The 19329-nt window shown below is 39.8% G+C and overlaps 1 protein-coding gene across 1 annotated transcript in view; it reads left to right on the top strand.

The window, feature by feature from the left end:
• The window catches only part of STK11IP (serine/threonine kinase 11 interacting protein), a 32548-nt gene extending 14739 nt beyond the window's left edge, over nt 1-17809 (top strand). Inside the window, exons 10-25 of the mRNA XM_029284003.1 lie at nt 180-269; nt 1999-2040; nt 2371-2541; nt 2971-3052; nt 3148-3486; nt 7134-7324; nt 9147-9257; nt 9750-9921; nt 11514-11951; nt 12926-13038; nt 13125-13222; nt 14462-14640; nt 15777-15861; nt 16038-16123; nt 16259-16488; nt 16943-17809. Coding sequence (XP_029139836.1) covers nt 180-269; nt 1999-2040; nt 2371-2541; nt 2971-3052; nt 3148-3486; nt 7134-7324; nt 9147-9257; nt 9750-9921; nt 11514-11951; nt 12926-13038; nt 13125-13222; nt 14462-14640; nt 15777-15861; nt 16038-16123; nt 16259-16488; nt 16943-17083 — 2568 coding nt within the window. The 3' untranslated portion in view covers nt 17084-17809. The remainder of the gene's footprint in view (nt 1-179; nt 270-1998; nt 2041-2370; nt 2542-2970; nt 3053-3147; nt 3487-7133; nt 7325-9146; nt 9258-9749; nt 9922-11513; nt 11952-12925; nt 13039-13124; nt 13223-14461; nt 14641-15776; nt 15862-16037; nt 16124-16258; nt 16489-16942) is intronic.
• The last annotated feature ends 1520 nt before the right edge of the window (nt 17810-19329 follow it).

Below are 19329 nucleotides of genomic sequence, written 5' to 3'. Positions count from 1 at the left end.
TAACCCGTATGTGGGTAGGGAGGAGATTTATGCATGCTACCTTGAGAAATACGGGGAAAGAGAGCCAGCAATTTTATAAAAGGTCACAGCAACACACCATTGTTTAAATCCCAGGAAAATGGCATGAGAGGGGCAAGTTTGTGGCAGGGAATATAAGTGTTCTTTTTTTCTTCTCTCAGTTGCATCTGGAAGGAAATCCTTTATGGTTTCATCCAAATCACCGTCTTGCTTCTCTAGTGCATTTGTCTCCTAGGGCTATTTCCTGCAATGTGAGTATCCAGCCTGTGTTGTCAGTTTCCATAATTACAGTATGAAAAAACAGTAGCTTCATCTGTTTAAAACAGTTGCTAATAGTTCTGTGTTTAGATAGCAGTTGGTTTATATATTTCTACTACAGTAAAGCAGCATAGCTGTAGGGCTGAGTAAAGCAGCTAATAAGTGCATAAGATGAAATTGTATCAGCTAGACGCATGACATGTTTATTCAGAAATGTTATCACCTTTTTAGGAATAATTAAAAGATTGAACTAAAATGAATAGTCAGCAGAGGACAGCAAAATACGTAAGTATTAAGTGAGGTTATGACCAGGATGAGAGCCAGTTTGGTGTAGTGGTTAAGGGATCAGGTGAGAAACCGGGACACTGGAAATTCTAGTCCCGCTTTAGGGCATGAAAACAACTGGATGACCAATCTCTCTCAGCACTCTCTCTTAGGAAGGAGGGCAGGACAAAGCACTTTGGGAATCTTGCCAAGAAAATTACAGGGACTTATCTAGACAATCGCCAAGAGTCAACACTGACTTGAAGGCATCCCCCCAAAAAATAAAAGGACCAGGATAATGGGGAAAAACAAACTTGTGCAAATTAAAACAAGACAGCAAAATGTATGTCTATTTCAAAAGCAGTTTATTATGAAATATTATCAGACACTGTTCAAATGACAATTTCTTTGTTTAAAAATAGTTCATAAGTAAAATATATTACAATTCTTTTAAATGGATATTACATTTTCCTCTGTTAACAATTTCTTTGTTAGCTGTTAGATGTTTTTGTGATAAACTGCAGCAGGAATTGGAAGCCTGTTTGCTCCCAGAGCCCCGCAGGATCATGCTATCAAAAGTCAATGTGATTGTGGTACCACATTGTGGTAACGCACCCCAAATCTTCCATTAGAAAGAAAAGGCTGAACATTGCCGTACCTGCACCATTTTGCATCATTGTATTACTACAGGTAGTCCTCCCTTACGAATGATAATTGAAAGTAGGACCTCCGTCGTTAAGCAGCATAGCCATAAAGCACAACATCATGATTGTGCCAACTTACAATAGCAGTTCTGTCAGTCCCAGTTGCTTTTGTTTGGTAAATCCCATACGGTTGCAGTATCCCGCAGTCACGTGATCGCCATTTGCAACCTCTTGCTGCCTTCCCTACTGACTTTGCTTATCAGAAGCAGGCAGTGAAGGTCCCTAAGGGTGATCACAGGTCTGTGGGATGCTGCAGCACCATAATTGCAAGCTGACTGCTAAGTGCCTGAGTCACACTTCTATGACTGCGGGGTTCCAAAGGCCACAATTACAAGGACCTCCTCATTCGGTACTGTCATAACTTTGGTCGCTGAATGAGTGGTTATCAAATGTATATTCTTTAACTGAGAACTGTAACTCAGAAGTTAACTGTAACTTCTCAACACAGTTAGCACAAATTCTGCTTTGCATATTCAGGAGTTGGGCTTCCTGACAAAATAGGATTTATATGGCACTACGTAGAGGAGAAGAAATGTAAGGTGTTACTTCTCTTCCTATGTTTTATTTTTCTGTGATTACACATATTGTAATCTGTAATCTGTGATTACACATATTGGTGTTGGAAAATATTTTTATTTGCTGTTTTATTTTCTATTTTTTAACCATGCTTTAAGTGGAAAGTAGAATACAAGTTTCTGACAAAGAAATGTGTGTGTAAATGTTTTACTGATACATATTTTTTTTGTAATATCAGTTCCTCCTTGATGAAGAACCCTTGTCTGCCTCCAGTTTACAGGTAGGAACACAGACATAAATGTTTATTTTTCAGATTTGTATTATTTACAATGAAAATTCGGATTCAAAACCTCCTTTCATCTGAAGTAATTTCATTCTTAGTTTTCGTTACAGTATGGCAGAATATGCAGAAACCAATAATACTTTTGTCTGTTCAAGCAAAATCTTTTGCCAGATGATTCTCACTTTAGTGGTAATATAAAGTAGTTCCTCTGAATTGCTAAGGTGGCATTTTGTCCTAAAGTAATATCAGTAATAAGAAAAGGAGGCAAAGCCTCGGATAAGATCTTCTTACCCATTTATAGCTTGTTGTGCTTCTTTTTTCCCCCAGCATCACTCAAACCTGAACCATGCCATTGCTCAACCACTCTGCCCTTCAGGCTCAGAGAGAATCATGATAAACCGGAATGCTCTGGAAAGTTCCTATGCTGCAGACCAAAGTGATAGCCAGTCCCCTAAAGACAGCACATCTGCCATGCCATCATCCCGGAAGAGAACGAAGGTGGTTCTGCCATTTTACATTTTCAAAGTTTGGAATTGGCAGGATTGGTAGTGGTGAGGAAGATAGAAGAGGTCTTTGTCCTCCACCGGGAGCTTTTCTACTGTGTGTTTCGTGGTTGTAAGGGTGGAGCAACTCTGTTTGAATAAGCCCTAACATTAATGTGGTAACTAATGCAACATTATGAAAATATCCTTAATTATTTAAAGAAGTTAGAAGTTGTGGAAATGTTGCCAAGCCAATCATTAAAAGTGTGACTGTTTGAGCTGAAAGCCCTACAGTAGACTGGAATGCCAAATGCTTTTTAAAAAGCTTTCGTTCTTTTCAGAGGTGTGACATAAATACGGTGAGATTAGAATAACTTAATAGTTAAGTAAAGAGCATGAGAGGGTCAGTTCCAGTTGTTCTACTTATAACTTGGTTTTGTTACAGGGGAGAATTAAAGTTCGCAGGGCCAGTATTTCTGAGCCCAGTGACACAGAACATGACTACAGAACTCAACCTCTCTCGGAAGGTGAGATTGAAATCACTATGGACCTCTTATGTAAGACAGAATGTGCACCAAAACTGTTTTCAAATTTTGGAGTGGTTGGGTTTATCTTCTCACAGATATAGTTCAGCAACATCAGGCAGAGATAGAGCGCATGGACAACGTTCGGGATCGTTTTGGGGCAAATTGGCTCCAGTATAGACGATACCTGGAAGCAGATGGGCCCACAAAGTCTACTGTCCACTCTAGCAGTCCCACAGCAAACTCTCTAGAAAGCTCAGGTGGGGCATCTGAGCAGAACAAGAGCACCATGCAGGAGCAGAATCTTCCTGATGCTGTAGAAGGAAAAGACCCGGAACTGCTTGATTCTGAAATTGGAATGGAAAGTCCCAAAGCAACAGCAGAAAAGGATGGATCAATAGCTAAAGAAGATAAAGATCAGGAAGAAATACTGGAAGGTAAATATTGCTGCTCCTGGGCCTCTATCCATTTCTGTGGGTAAGTGAGACTCTTCAGATGTTTACATTTCCACATAGGGATTTTCTCACCCCCCCATGTATCTGCATGCAACATACTTATATTAGTAACTTACATTAGTATGAATATATATATGCATATGAGTATGTGTTTGTATCATACTCATGAGTATGTGAAAAATGTTTTAAAAAACATTTAATTTTTAAACCAATACAGATAAATATGTTACACATAATGACAGTTGCAAACAAAACCATTCAATTTCATTTCAATTATTATCCCAAAGATTATGTAACTTAGAAACAAAACAGTGGATAGAATCTAGACCAGTGGTTCTCAACCTGTGGGTCGGGACCCCATTTGGGGTCGATCGACCATTTCATGGGGGTCGCCAAGCAAGGCTGTCTGCCATTTTTTTTGTCCGCCATTTTTTCCCCTTTTCCGGTGGGTGCCTTACCTCCCTTGGGCTGGGCCAGCTGGTGGTCGGCCTGCTCCGTCTCTGCCGCTTGCCAGCTACGCCTCGGCCGGCGCAGGGGGCGGAACCACATGCGCGGCGCTCCCGGGCAGGGAAAGTCCTCGACTTACGACCGGTTGGGTAGTCCTCGACTTACGACCGGTTTAGTCCTCGACTTATGACCGGTTTAGTCCTCAACTTACGACCGGTTTAGTCCTCGGCTTACGACCGGTTGGGGTCGCGGCATTAAAAAGGTTGAGAACCACTGATCTAGACTCTATGGAAATCATATTTCTGATCTTGCCTCTCTGCTACTACAAAGCCATCTCAAAAGCTGAGAGCTGATTTAATTAAACCAAATTTACCTGGTTCCCCATAATATAAATCTTTAATTAATAAGGATGATTATTAATCCTTATGGATTATATCTAATGAATATGCCAAAGCAAATTTAGTAATATTGTAAGACACTCAGAGTTACCCTGAGATAAAATGGGTGGCCAATAAATTTAATAAGTAATAATAATGTTCCACAAAACTAATTATACTTTCCTTCTAAATAGAAGACAGCCATCTTTTTTTAACCAACTGCTGAGAAGTTCAATATGTCAGAAAAAAATTTTCACTGAACTAAATGAGTTTTTAAACAATAAGAAACATTCTAACATTTCTTAACACACAAGCCATTGATTTGTATGATATTTTAGTTTTGTATTCCAGTTTGTTTCTATATTATCTACCTTTAGCCAATGCCTTCATTTTTGGATCTAAATTGTTATTTTAGCCTTTGTAAAAAGTTTCTCTAATGCAGATAAAAATTATCTGGGTTCTAAAGTTTCAGAGTTTGCTAAAAATTCAGGATGAAACGAGCACAGCAATCATTTTAACAATATATTCCCATTCAGTTTTTTAAAAAATTAATTATAAAACCCCGAGTTTATAGGGACAGGTAAATGCAGTGAAACCAAATATGACTTCTAGACTGAGAAATATTTTGAAAGCAATGCATATATTACTCCTCTTAAATATTTTTCCAAGCCTTAGTTAATGACTAATTTTCATAGAAAGAACAAATACCTAGCATCAGATTTCCTGATTTCGAAGCATATAAATAGGTTTTTTTTCTTAACCAATAATAATTTGGAATGGGCATGAAACTAAATGTGTTGGTTCAACTTCCTCATTGTAAATATTATTACTTGATAACATGGAAGTCTTGGAAACTTCTTGATTCTAACTAGGAATCTACTGATGTTTCTAGCACATGGCAGCTTAATATATTTGGGTCCTATTGGAAAAGAAATTAAAATTTGATTTTAGATATCAAAAGAACTGCCTGCTTCTAAATAATAATAATAATGATGATGATAAAGTTGGAAGGGACCTTGGAGGTCATCTAGTCCAACCCCCTGCTCAGGCAGGAAACCCTATACCATTTCGGACAAATGGCTGTTTAAATAATTAAATTAAAGAATTAAAATAATTCTTATTTTAAAATGAAAGGAAAAGTTTTGAAGTGGAAACCATGAACCAAAATGGAAATAATACTGTTACTTCTAAAAAATGTTAAAAGCCTATATTGATGTGTATACAAGGGAAAAGAGCAGCACAAAGGCAACAAATAGATATTGATTAAGTAAATAGCTGCTGAATCAGTTGCCTATAAATAACATTATTTGATTCCTATCTCTGTATATCAACCATTCTCTCTTACATACACATCGCACAAAACCATACAGGTAACACATATTCTGTTGCTGGTGATGGATGAAGGGAAGAAATTGCTGCACTGGGAAGGAAAGAGGGAGTGGGAGCAAAACTGAATGGGGTAGATTAAGAGATACTGAACAGGGAAAGGAAGAGAAGAGAAGATAAACTTAAGCACGGCAATTAAAATTCAGCATTGAAGTTAAGCAGGCAAGCAGCCCCAACTGAAATTAAACTTCAGAGGCTTTCAGACTTCTTAGCATCTTGGTCTGTAGCCATGCTGAATTGTAAAAACATATGCAGTGGGTACTTTCTCCAATTCTTGGTTTTTTATTCTATCAGGGAATCTGATACGGGGCAGCCCTCCATTTGAAAAATGTCCTTGTTTTTATTATGCACATCCTTCTGAAGAAATTAGTTCTGTGACCCTTTAGAGTAAAAATAGTTCACTTGTAAGCCTGGGAATTTGTAGCTATTTACCAGAATAACTTATGTAGTCATTTCATGAAAAATTCAGGAACTAATTTGTAAAATAAGGATAGCTAAAATTTAATATTGAGATCGCCAGAGGAAAATTTGACACAAAACACATTTTAGTGAAGTCTAGTATGTTTCAATCCCATCGAAATAAATAGTATTGAACGACCATCATGGCGCTAGTTTGTGACCAGGTGACGGTTTCTGTTCTTCTGCTCCTTTACAGAGTGTAAATATGTTCCTCTCGATTTCTGGAATCTGCCACTGTTATTAATAGAATGTTCTTCAAGTGAGGTTTTATTGCTTCCTTCGTCTGTGTTGGCAACATCTCCAATGATGCCAAACAAACTAAAAATAATTTGCACAGCCAGAGAACATGGGATGTCAAATCCGGAGAGCTTATCAAAAAATCTACATTCAACAAATCACGCTGTGGATGCATTTTGAAGGACAACCGCACCCCCACAAGCAATTCATACTTACTGAGAAATGCAAAACTTAATGCTAGTTAAACTTTGTGCTTTGATAGTGTCTACATGCCACTTTTGAAAAAGGAGATCTCAAATTGTGCCTTTGACCTTATTTGTGTTTTGAGATATTTCTTACAGAATGAATGAAGCTGCATTTCTCCTTTGCTGTTTATAAAGAGTTCTCTTGTTCGGTCATACTAAATGAGGATATTGAAACTATGTTAGAAATTAGTTTTTGGGAGTCTAAGTTTCTTCAGACATGCAATTTCCAGCTAGATTGTTGATACCCCAAACCCGGCATTGTAGCAGAAGCAAAATCATATTGTGAATTTTTGCCACAAAAGTATCCCTGCTTACATCCTTCATCATTGTTAAATTTCAAAGCTGTCTCATTTTCCATGGTCTTTGGAACCCTGTGGTTTCTGTGGTAAGTCTTGAAAAATCTGGGGTTTCAGGCATTCTTGTCTGCTAAAACTGAATAGGAAACAGAGGAAGCTAATAATTATATCTATCTTAGCAGTGGATCTTTGCCAGCCTGTGCTAGTAAGCCAGATAGAAGGTGATGGCGAACCAGAGCCTGATTGGATCTTCCTGCGAGTCACTGCCCAACATGTTATGGAAGTGGAGCTGAGAGCAGCCAAGGTTTTACATAGGCTGGAACTACAAAGTCTTCAGAAAGCAGAGATATCGGAAATGCAATGGAGAAGAAAGGTGATTTCAGCTGTTTCCATGCACGATTTATAATAAGCAGACTATCATGCAGACCAGTCTGTCATTACTCAATGGTTAACTGGAACTGTATATGCATTTTCAATTCTGGGGATACCTGCAGATCTGGTTTATGTCCTAAGCCAGTGATGGCGAACCTTTTAGAGACTAAGTGCCCAAAGTGCAGCCCAAAACCCACTTATGCATCGTCGGGTGCCCAGTGGGTGTGGCCCATTGGGTGGGCGTGGCCCATTGGGTGGGCGTGGCTGCAGTGGTAATGGCAGACTGGGTGGGACTAAAAAGTTCAATCAATTCCAACTTTGCAAGATCTTTTTTTTTCCCGCGAGAAGTTGAAATTGACTGATTGATTGAACCTTTTTTTTTTGTACACGGCGGTGGAGGCCTAAAGCGAAAAGGTTTTATAAAACCCAGCTGAAGGCCTAGGACTGGCGTGACGGCGTGCGTGCCCACAGAGAGGGCTCTGAGTGCCACCTCTGGCACCCGTGCCATAGGTTCGCCACCACTGTCCTAAGCTAAGCTGTACTATGTTTGGTTTGATTTTGGCCCAGCAAGTTGTGTGTATCTGTCCATGGTGGTTGGTAAACTCTGGCTCATGGCTTTTACTTTGTATGAATCAAGTTTTGTTGTTTAATTAGTTGTGGCTACAAGTGATTTGAGAACCTAGACACTCTAGAACAGTCAGCGGTGCTCAGCTAATGGTATGTATTTGCTGTCTTGTTTTATTTCTCACTTTTGCATTGTAACTTATGTACTACAGGACCGAATCCAAATATGTTTCTTTTTGAAGGAAAGCTGTCTCCTTGAAGGAAAGCTTTGAAGGCTTAGTTCCCTCCCTTCCATTGATTGCATTAGAACTAGGAAATTAAAAGCTAAAACTAGAAAATTCACAGCTAAATCTGGGAGTTTCTGCATATGTGGCTATAGAAATTTGGAATCTGTAGAGAAAGCCTTTATGTTTGGGCTCTGCCCACCTTCTTGCCACATCTTTGATCCCTGGCAGTTTATCATCCATAAAATGAGTGCGTTTGGATTTGCAATAGATTAGATCTGCTTTGTTGCCTGCATATTAATCATGAGTATGATTAGAATGCATATGGTACAATTCTTCTACTCTGCTGGAGCAATCTGCCCAAGTACAGCTTAATCTGCCCAAAACTAACATCATCCATAAGCAGCATCGTAGTAAGATCCAAGTGAGGTCTCCAATGATAATTTCTTGTAAGTTGTTTGGATGATACTTTTGTGTATAAGGTGGTTGCATTGTCTGAGTTTCTTAAAGTGGACATTCTTTGAGGCATAATGAACTGTGTTTAAATCACAGAAAGACAATATGGAAGTACTACTTGGAAACTGTGGTACCACTGACTATACTAGAGAGTGTCTAGGTTCTCAAATAACTTGAAGCCACAACCAACTAACCAACAAAACTTGATTCATATAAAGTAAAAACCATAAGCCGCAGTTTACCAACCACTATGGCCAGATACATACAACATGCTGGGCCAAAATCATTTTGTGAAGAAAAAAAATTCATCTTGCAGAGGTAAAGTTGCTATCCATTATTAAAGCAGGCAGAAGCAAAATGTATTATAAATTCATAAATCTTTTAATTTATAACAGCCACAAGATATTGCCTGGCAGTCAGGCATATAGGAAAAGTGAGTAGCTGTGACACTGATCCTTTTTACTGCTCCCTGAACTTTGTGTAGCTTATATCCATACTGATACTTAGTGAAGTTTAAAAAACAACAACTGGGGTCTGTATTTTCTTCTGACTGGACAGTTATTTCTTTTTTGGAACTAGGACCTGGAGCGTGAGTTTCCTGTTCTTACCCTCTATTTCAACTATATCTGCAAGGAGCGTCAGAAACGTTGCTATGTAGTGTTGGATGATGATCCGGAGTTGCGTATGCAGGTGAATACAAAACCACTCTAGAATGGAAAGTTGTCCTCTTTGTTTGGAGGGGAGGGGCAGTTTGAATGTTAATGAATTTCAGAGAAGTGTAATTGCTTCAGTCCAGTAACTCTTCTGAGTGGGCAAATGGGAGGTCCACAACAGGAAACGAAGACAAAAGTGTTCTCTTAATAGTTAATTCCCCATCTTCCTACCTTGTGCATCCTGTGATGTCATGACTGATGAATGTCTCTTTTTGTGAATACCTCTAATCCTTTTTTAAGCCATCATTGGCAATTATGGCCATTCATACTTTATTGAACCAATTCTGTAAACAAGGTATTTTTTTGTCCAGAATTTATTTTGCGATTAATGCAGTATTATACTTGTTTCCTTTACCCTCTATTCCAATAGTATGCATTCTTTATTTCAGGACTCTTATAAAATGTTATCATATATGAAACATGGTACTTATTTTCTCTCATTTATTCAAGTTCTTACTGCTCTTTCTAGGATTTACTCAGAGTGCTGGCACCAACCCTGGAGGAAAATAGGAAGAACAGTGATCTGGCAGAAGGTCCAAAGCTCCAGTGTCTAAAATGCAAACAAGAATTCCTTGGGTTCCAGATGCTTCAGCTACAAAGACAGGTCTCTACAAAAGAGAGCATAGCCTTGTCTGAGCAAGGTGTGGTGTAGGCTAATATCTTTTATCTTACAACATGATTCCTCTCTGTTCTGTTGGAATAACGGAGTGAGGGGTCAGTGACTGATGGCAACAGTCACCGACCATTTAAGCCTAGAGAGCTCTCTTAGAATTTTGACTATGTGTTGTGAACTATGAAACAAAATACTATATCACCCATATCCCTGCTTATCTTTATCACTTTTCTGGGGAAATTGATTGTGTCACCAAGTCATTGTCAGCCCTTAGCAACCACATAGATTTTCTCCATGATGATCTGTCACATGGTATTTTGGATCTTCCAGTGGTACACCCATTGCCACCATAACAGTAGAGTCTATCTACTTTGCTGCTGCTTGTCCTCTTCTTCTCTTTCCCTCCACTTTTCCTAGCATTAGAGCCTTCTCCAGAGAGCTAGGTCTTCTCATAAAATGTCTGAGGTGGGATAATTTAAGCTTGGTCATTTGTGTTTCAAGTGAAATCTCTGGGTTGATTTGTTCAGTGATTCATTTGTTTATTTTATTGGTTTTCCATGGTATTCTCAACAGTCATCTTCTGAGATATTAGGAAATAATTAGTCTTCTGTATACAAAGGTCTGGGAAAATAGACATACTGTAAACAAACAACAGAGTTGTTACTACAGACAATTATTTTCTAAGCAAGTATATGAGGCCAATTGACTCCAGATTAATTCTTGAAAATAAAATTAACTGGTGCTTTGCTGTGCAGTATGCCATCTTTTCATTTATTTACAATCAAAGTTAATCTTTTAATATAAATTATCTTGTGAGACAGGAGGTCTGACAGATAATAAGAGATATGTACAAATCTTAATTTGGATCTGAAATTAGTTGCTGGGCTGATTTCTCATTAACATTTGTTTGCTACTACATTTTTTAGATCCCCTACAGATCTGGAACTTTTGAGCTATTTCATATTTTATATTAGGCCAAATTTTAGCTTTTTAGTGCATTGTTTCTGTATCATGTTATGAATATGTCAACTCTTAGTGGAATTTCAACATCTGAGGTGTTGGATCAGGATTGGGGTGACCAAGCTCAGATCCTAAGTCCATACCCAGTACATTAATTCCACTGGATGACTCTGAGCCAGTCATTCTAAGTCAATTTACTTTGAAGGGGGGAAGGAAGGAAGGAAGGAAGGAAGGGGAAGGAATTCAAAATAAATTACCTTAAGCTTCTAGAGAAAAAAGGGAATAAATGTAGCAAAATATAAGAATATGATTTTTGTTTTGTTTTATGTTTATTAACCCTTCTGAGGTAAAATTGCATTATTTGATATACTCGTTTTCAGCAATATTTGAATGGATTCCTTTTAGAAGGAAAATACTCCGACATTCTATTTGATTACTGAGAAAAATGTTCTTTGTTCAGGATTATATGTAAAAAGCTAAAGTGAAAACTCTATAAAACACTTGAGATAATTCGCTTGAAATTAAAGAACAGAGTTCAGAATGTGCTGGGTAGCTGGTTCTTGAGGTTGGTTGGGGAGATGAGGATTTGGGAAAGAACCTGGCGTTTGATTTATTGGACTAAGTTGGTGATGCAAAAGAATGGTTTTCCTGTCTCTTCAGATATCGCTGCTTCCGGTGAGACCATTATCTGCCCTGGTTGCTCTAGTGATCATGTGGTAATCATACCATGCGAGAGGCATTCGAGTGGTCCAGTGTTTTCGCAGGATTGCTTCAATGAAAGCCAGCAAGAGGGAGAGTCTGGAAAATTTTACATTGGTGATGACAATCATTCCGAAACAGGAACCAGCTCCAGCACCCAGATTCAAGAACTTAGTAATGATCAGGGCAGCGCAGCCCATTCCAGTTCTCGCAGTTCTGAAGGAGCAGAAGCTTCCAGGAGGGATTTGAGCTCCAAGAGTCGATATTCCTCCCTCAGCCACACAGATACCAACGGAGGAAGCTTGATGGGAAGCTACCATTATGGTCCTTCCCGTGGTCACACCCCTTCCCAGCTGTCTCTGAGCTCAGAGCATGAGGAGCAGTGGAACCTAAGTCCCCGTGAGTAGCTACTAACATCTAATATGGACCTTGGTGTGGTATAAGTCTGTGGAGTCATGGGAGAGCAATGGCCATGGGAAATTATAGAGATATAAGCAAGATCCTCTACTACTCAGATCCAGTTTAATCCACATGTTAAATTACTTCCTTCCAAGCAATCTCAGCATTTTATTCCTGTGTGAATACATGGTTATTTTGCATTAGCAGTAAAACAAGAGCACCATCTGCTGGCAGTTAGGGCACTATGCCTATTATTTTAAAAGCCTTTAATGATTTTAACTTGTTACTGTACCTATATGCACCCAATAGGTTTGCTCAGCATAGGCTATAAAGCATTGCTAAAGTTTTAATCATAACTGTATATACATTGATAGTGATAAACGAAGGGATAAAACAGCAAAAAAGAAAATAAGAAAATTAGGTATGCCTGCAGCCCCTTAAAATTCTGAAACACCAACATTTTCTGGCCTATTTCCACCTATGGACATGTGTGTGGTTTTGTTTAAACATCAATCGTCTGACTGACTGCCTGCATCATTCTCAGATTGCTGCAAACGAAAATGAAGGTTGGAGTTTTATTTTTTATTTTTATTTTTGCAGTCTGTTGGAGTTTTCATACTTTTAAAAAAGAGTTTACGTTTTTAAAAAAAGTGTGAATGAGAAGTGCGTGTTTGAATTTGAAACCAAATTCATCTGCCTCGTGTGTGGAAAACGATGGCCGCACCACGCAACGAAGCAACCTGTTTTGTTTTCCTAATGTGGTCTGAGCGTACTGCGTTAGAGAAGCAGAATTGGTTGTTTTGTCATGTGTCTGAAAGCAGCTGCCATTTCCCAAGTGACCACAATTCAGTGTGGCTGCTTGGAAAATTCCACTTCTGGAGTTGCATAAAGGTCCTGTGTTAGCTTAAACGATACTATTGATCACTCAGCCCGTTGAATCCAATTTATTAATTCTTAACATTTTCCTTTCTTAGCTACCAACAGTATGTTAGGCATGCGAGACTTATTCTCTGTGGACCATAGGCTAAAACTTTATTTAGACATGGAAGTCTTTGAGAAGGCAGAAGAGTTCAAATGTTTTCTCAAGGTATGAAAAGCAATTCTCCGTAAAGCTGCTATTGGGAGTATACCTGGAATTACTGTGGTATAATTATTTTAGCATGCTCCTTCTAGGTAGCGGTTGTGAAAAATGGACGGCCCGGGGAGTTCCTGGCCCTCTTGGTGGCTTCAGATGTCCGACTTCATGTGTTGGAGATAACTGGAGAGATAAGGTGAATAATGCTGTTTTAGGGCTATATCTGTTTGCTTGGAAGTTTGTTTTGAAGGTGGTTGACAGTTCTATAGCTACTAGTCTTAATAATAATAATAATAACAACAACAACAACAACAACAATAATAATAATAATAATAATAATAATAATAATAATAATAATAATAATAATAATAAAAAAATTGGAAGGGATCTTGGAGGTCATCAAGTCCAACCCCCTGCTCAGGCAGGTAACCCTATACCATTTCGGACAAATGGCTGTCCAGTTTCTTTTTAAAAACTTCCAGTGTTGGAGCATTCACCACTTCTAGAGGCAGGTTGTTCCACTGGTTAATTGTTCTAACTGTCAGGAAGTTTCTCCTTAGTTGTAGGTTGCTTCTCTCCTTGGTTAGTTTCCATCCGTTGCTTCTTGTCCTGCCTTCAGGCGCTTTGGAGAATAGCTTGACTCCCTCTTCTTTGTGGCAGCCCCTGAGATATTGGAACACTGCTATCATGTCCCCCCTCGTCCTTCTCTTCATTAAACTAGACATACCTAATTCCAGCAATCATTACTTATATGTTTTAGCCTCCAGTCCCATAATCATCTTTGTTGCTCTTCTCTGTACTCTTTCTAGAGTCTTAAAGAGTCTCAAAACTAATCAATCTGTCTGTATCTCTGTTATAAGGAATCAGACACTGTAATTGTGGGGAAGAGAACTTTTCCATCTCTTGGTTTCCGAGATCTTTCAGCAGGAGATGCTAGCAACTGAACTGGGATTTTTATTCATAGAAAACAGTTACCATATCACTGGGCTCTCTCTCCTCTCCCTTTTACTTTCTATTCCTTTCTTAAGAACAACTAGAGCAGTCTTCAAAACAAGGTAAAATTACAATGCAGTAAACCCAACATCTTAAGGTTTAAATATAGCAAAAAGCCTGTCAAAATAAAAACAAAAAAAAATTGGCATTGAAGATTTAATGTTAAGTATGCCAGATGAGCCTTTCTGAGGAGGAAACTGCATACTAAGAAAATTATGAGTTTGATCACCACTTAACATACCTTGGAAGGGAGAACAAGAAGCTCAGTTATATAATGGTTTGTTGCAGAAGTATATGTTCTCCTCCCAAACTGATAAAAATGCAGTGAGTCTTTTTCACTGGTACCATCTGTCGAAAAAAGTATCCTCTATTTTTTTTCCTGGTAGAGTGGACATGTATGGACATGTATGTATGGTGACATGTTATTTGGTTCGTCTGCCAGGGGTCAACCGTCAGATTGGCTGAAGAAGGGAGACTGTCACTTCCTGTCTGACCTCTCTTGCTTAGAGGTGGGATTATGTCATCAAAGCTTGCATGTGGAGTTTGGGAATCCCTCTGTCTCCTATACACTGCTGCTTCGCAACCAGAGCCGCTGCAAAAGATTTCTCCAATGTTTGACACGTAAGAAATGATATTGGGCTATGTTCACGCTCTAAGCTTTTTGTCTGGTTGCTATCAGACAAAAATATCAGTCTGAAGATAGCTTGTATGAATGGTTGTTTAACAACCGTTCAAAGTCACAATGGCCTCGGAAAGGGTGCTTTACTACACTTACAACCCATTGCCAAGCATGTGTGATCGTGTGATTGTCATCCGCAAGCTTCCCCAGAAATCAATGGGGAAGCAAGCAGGGAAGCTTGCAAGCTGTGCTGTCTGCTGAAAGGACTCCCTCTCATCTCGGGGGGCTGGCTGAGAGAGCTTCCTACCAAAGGAAAGTTGAACTACACCAGGGTGCAGAAACAGAGCCCAGATCCTGAAGATCCCCGTTCCATTCTTGCCGCCTGCCAGAGCAGTTCCCTTCTGTGCATGGAGGAGAAGAATCAAGCTCCTTTTGTGGAGTGGAGAAACGGAGAAACGGCCTCTGTTCCTTCAAACCGCTGAAGCACTCCTCTTTTGCACATGAAGGCGAGCTGAACTTGGCAGCCAGTTCTTTCCCTCCAACTGCTTAATGACTCAGGAGATCATTTAACGGCTGCAGCCGGGAGTGCCAGGACTGCAGTAGTTGAGCAAACCAGTCATGTGGGCGTTTCATTTAACGAATGCTTTTCTCAGTGATCGTGAATCCAGTCCCAGCCTCTATTGCTAAGCGCTAGCATCAGTAGACATCTGCAGACTGTTAAAATTCAGAGGCAACCTTTTTGCTGGAAGGTTCACCTTAGGTCAGCGGTTCTCAACCTATGGGTCGCGACCCCATTTGGGGTCGATCGACCATTTCACGGGGGTCGCCAAGCAAGGCTGTCCGCCATTTTTTCCCCCTTTTCCGGCGGGTGCCTTACCTCCCTTGAGCTGGGCCAGCTGGTGGTCGGCCTGCTCCATCTCTGCCGCTTGCCAGCTATGCCTCGGCCGGCGCAGGGGGCGGAACCACGCATGCGTGGCGCTCCCGGGCAGGGAAAGTCCTCAACTTACGACCGGTTGGGTAGTCCTCGACTTACGACCGGTTTAGTCCTTGACTTACGACTGGTTGGGGGTCGTGGCATTAAAAAGGTTGAGAACCACTGCCTTAGGTTAACAAGGCTTCTTTCAATGTCTTCATGCAGACGTCCTAGAAGAATTGCCAACAAAAAGCAGGAGAAAAGTCCCAGACATCACTATGGTAGAAATGAACTCACAGCACCTATTATGGTAAGAAGCTTGTTGCTTTTATAATGTGTAAGTAGGTGAGCTTAGAATTGATGTGGCATGCCTGGGAGATGTAGTGGGAGGTTCAGTCGATACAAGAGGCAAATCAAGGCAAGGAACGGTAAGTGAAGGTGACTACATATTAGATGTATTAATAATGATTTGTGCCTGTGCCGTAGGCCATTAATTGATAAGGATCTTGCAAGAGAAGCTGCGAGTGGTTCAACCAGACCATTCTTCTACTTACTGACATACCTCATCCAAGGTATGAAGACTGCAGTGTGTGTGTGTCTATCTGTGTGTCTGTGTTCCTTCCATTGTTTTTTCAACTGTAACAAGAATATAGCACTACCTTGTACACTGGACTTTTATAAGTGGCCCAAGCAACTCTGTTTTCCAGGATCTTCTGCATTTCCGGTGACTTTGCTGAGTACTCGTCGTAATATGTTCCTGGTGGAAGAAGATCATCAGTGGCAACAAATCCGGCCTCCCTCAGGCTCAGGCAGTGATGATGAGAAACAGCCCAAGGACTGCATCCTGCTGAAAGCAAATGAGCCAATCAGCAGCCTCAGCGGTGTAGTACTTTACCGTTTCTCTCCTTGTGATGTAAAACTGCAACTTTATGATGAGGTAAAAAAAAAAAAAAGATGTGTGAGGTTTTCTTCTAGGTATAGTGTTTCTCAACCTTGACAATTTTAAGGCATGTGGACTTCAACTCCCAGAATTCCACAGCCAGCCATGCTGGCTGTGGAATTCTGGGAGTTGAAGTCCACATGCCTTAAAATTGTCAAGGTTGAGAAACACTGTGCTAGGATATTAAAAAAATTATAGGTGTGGGTACCATTAAAAAGGGCTGTCAAGATAACGTGAGCCTTGTTGCATGGTTAATTTATCTCTAATTCTACATATCTTTTACTGTGCTCGAGACAAATTATGCCTCTGGTCTTGGGGAAATTTAGCTCCGTTTGAGTTAGGAGTGGAACTTGTATCTAGAAATATATCTTTCCTCCCAACTGAGACCTGTTAACTGCAATCGGTGTGGAGGCTGTTCCTGTGTAATTGAACACCACTTTTCCTTTTGCAGGTCTTAAAGGTGGAAAGCACTTGGCATTTGCGCACAGAATGTCCTGACTTACTGGCTGAATTGGTAGAATGGCTACGTGTGCCCTGGGAAGAGATGTTCTCAATTGCTCTCCGTAAGACAGTACTAGAAGTGCTGGAGTGAACTGAAGGACTCTCGGCTACGACTTCACTGTTCCTCTTGGATCAAAAGGAGAGTTCTTGGATCACCTTCCAGTCTTTTGTTGTCCATAACAATTTTAAATTTTGCTGCCATTGGAAGTTTTAACAATATTTGGAAACTGCAGTTGGGTAATTGCCCTCCATCCTCTTTCTTCATATCAAAGATCCTTGGATGTATACAAAATGTCTTCAATGGATTGTGCATGAGTCTTATCTTGTGAGCTAAGAGGTGAGTCAGGCCAGTCTGGCAGAATATCTTCTATTGTACTGAAGGAGATTCTAGAATTACTTCAAGACTAATCTTGCACTTGTCACTTTTGGTTGGTTAGCGGCCACTGGAGATTATGGTGGAAGTTACACAAAGGAACTGGATTGTTCGGGATTGTGCATTGAACTGGATTGTGATGGATCAGAAACATGAGCCTGGGAACCCTCACTGCAAATCGTGACTATTTTGGCTTCATTATGCAGAACTGGTCTAGAATTTAGACTGCAATCCATGTCCCTGTGCTGGAAGAATGGTTTCCTGGGTTGTCTTGGTTATTGGAATGGGGATCTGAGAATTTTTGCATATTTTTGTCTCTGGGAATGCAAAGATATTTGTTCGCTCAGGGGAAAATCACCGGAAGCCGTTGCCTTCCCTGGACAGAACAAAGATAATTTTTAAATGTAAATTTTTATATGTGGTGTTAAATAAAAGTGCTTTTTATAAACTGTTTGTGTTGTCCTGAGATGATTTGGATGAACATTTTGGAGCTAATAGCCAGGGCTTTTTTTTCTTATAGAACGCCCAGAACGGAGTTCCGGCACCTTTTTTGGATGGAACCTTGTAGGGTAGGCAAGGCGGGTTGTATGACGTGTGTGAGTTCCGGCACCCTTTTTTTTTTTTTTTTTTTTAGAAAAAAAGCACTGCTAATAGCCATATCTGAATTTTGAGAAACACTGATGCCATAAAAATGGCCAGCAAGTAGAAAACTGGGGGAGAAGGACAAGAGTAAAGACATTAGTTGTCAGACAAATGTAATTAAACTTACATGTTCCAGTTAGTGGCAGGTAGGATTTTTCAGTAATTATCTTAAATAAAAGGGCCACAAAGGTGAGCTGATTTCCAAGATTTTAAAAGACTTAACAACTCTTATTTTTCCATGAACTTTGTGAAGTTGGAAGACCTTAGCTGGGAGTACCTGACAAAGGTTTATATTATCTAGTGTTTGATAATTTTATAAAATTGATTGTTTATATAGAGAGAACACTATTACAACAGGTAGTCCTCGTTTAGCAACCAAAAACTAAGACCGGAAACTTGGTTATTAAGTGAACTGGTCATTAAGGGAAACCATGATTGCATATGATTTGATTTCTGCTTTCTTTTTCTTTACAGTCCTGTGAAAATCTGGTGACATAGTTTCTTTTTTCATCACCACTGTAACTGCTAACCATTATTAAATGAGGAATTGTTAACTGAAGGCTGCCTGCATTTAGCTGAAAAAACCTGGGCTACCAGCAGTGCCCATCACTCATGCGGCCTGGTTCCGAATAGTCCACGGCCTGGGAGTGGGCTGCGGCCCAGGGGTTGGGGACCCCAGCTCTAGAATGCTAAAACAGGCAAGAAGATCTTGATAATGCTGCTCTGGGACAGATTACAGGACTTTCATGGAAGAGATTACATAATAACGAAAGACTTCTCATTGGTTAGAAAAATCAGATCATCTAAAACTGCACAGTTTCAAACATTACTTAGTGGCTCTTTTCACTGCTTCAATTTCCAGAAGATTGAAGTAGAGACAATAAGATCAACTCTTCTAGATCTGATCCTCTCCAGTAGGGAAGGCTTAGTTTGGGAACCTTGAAAGGAAATGACCACATCAACTTGGGTTTGAAGAGACTACAGAAAAGAACAAAAGATCCTGGAAGTACAATCTCATAATGTGAACTAACGAGAGGGACATATAAGAGAAATGAAAGATGGCTGAAATCACCAAGTAAATATGCCATTTTGAAGTAAATGTTTGTAGAAAGAAAGCTTAAAGCTAAGCTAAAAGAAATTTAGTTCAAAAGTAATTTAAAACTGCATTAAATTATTAGCCAGAGAAGAAAAAAAAGGACTGGACCCTTGGGGAAGATGATAGGATGGTATTAGGTGACAGGGAGATGGGGAGATGCTCCTCAGTTCAACTTTATTTCTATCTTCTATGATTAACTGGATGTAAACGGAACAAGAGATATAAA

This window comes from Protobothrops mucrosquamatus, unplaced genomic scaffold (assembly GCF_001527695.2).
Source record: "Protobothrops mucrosquamatus isolate PMUCROS unplaced genomic scaffold, P.Mucros_1.0 scaffold324, whole genome shotgun sequence".
Lineage (NCBI taxonomy): Eukaryota > Metazoa > Chordata > Lepidosauria > Squamata > Viperidae > Protobothrops > Protobothrops mucrosquamatus.
The sequence above is the reverse complement of the archived record's forward strand: the minus strand, read 5'-3'. Positions and strand labels throughout refer to the sequence as shown.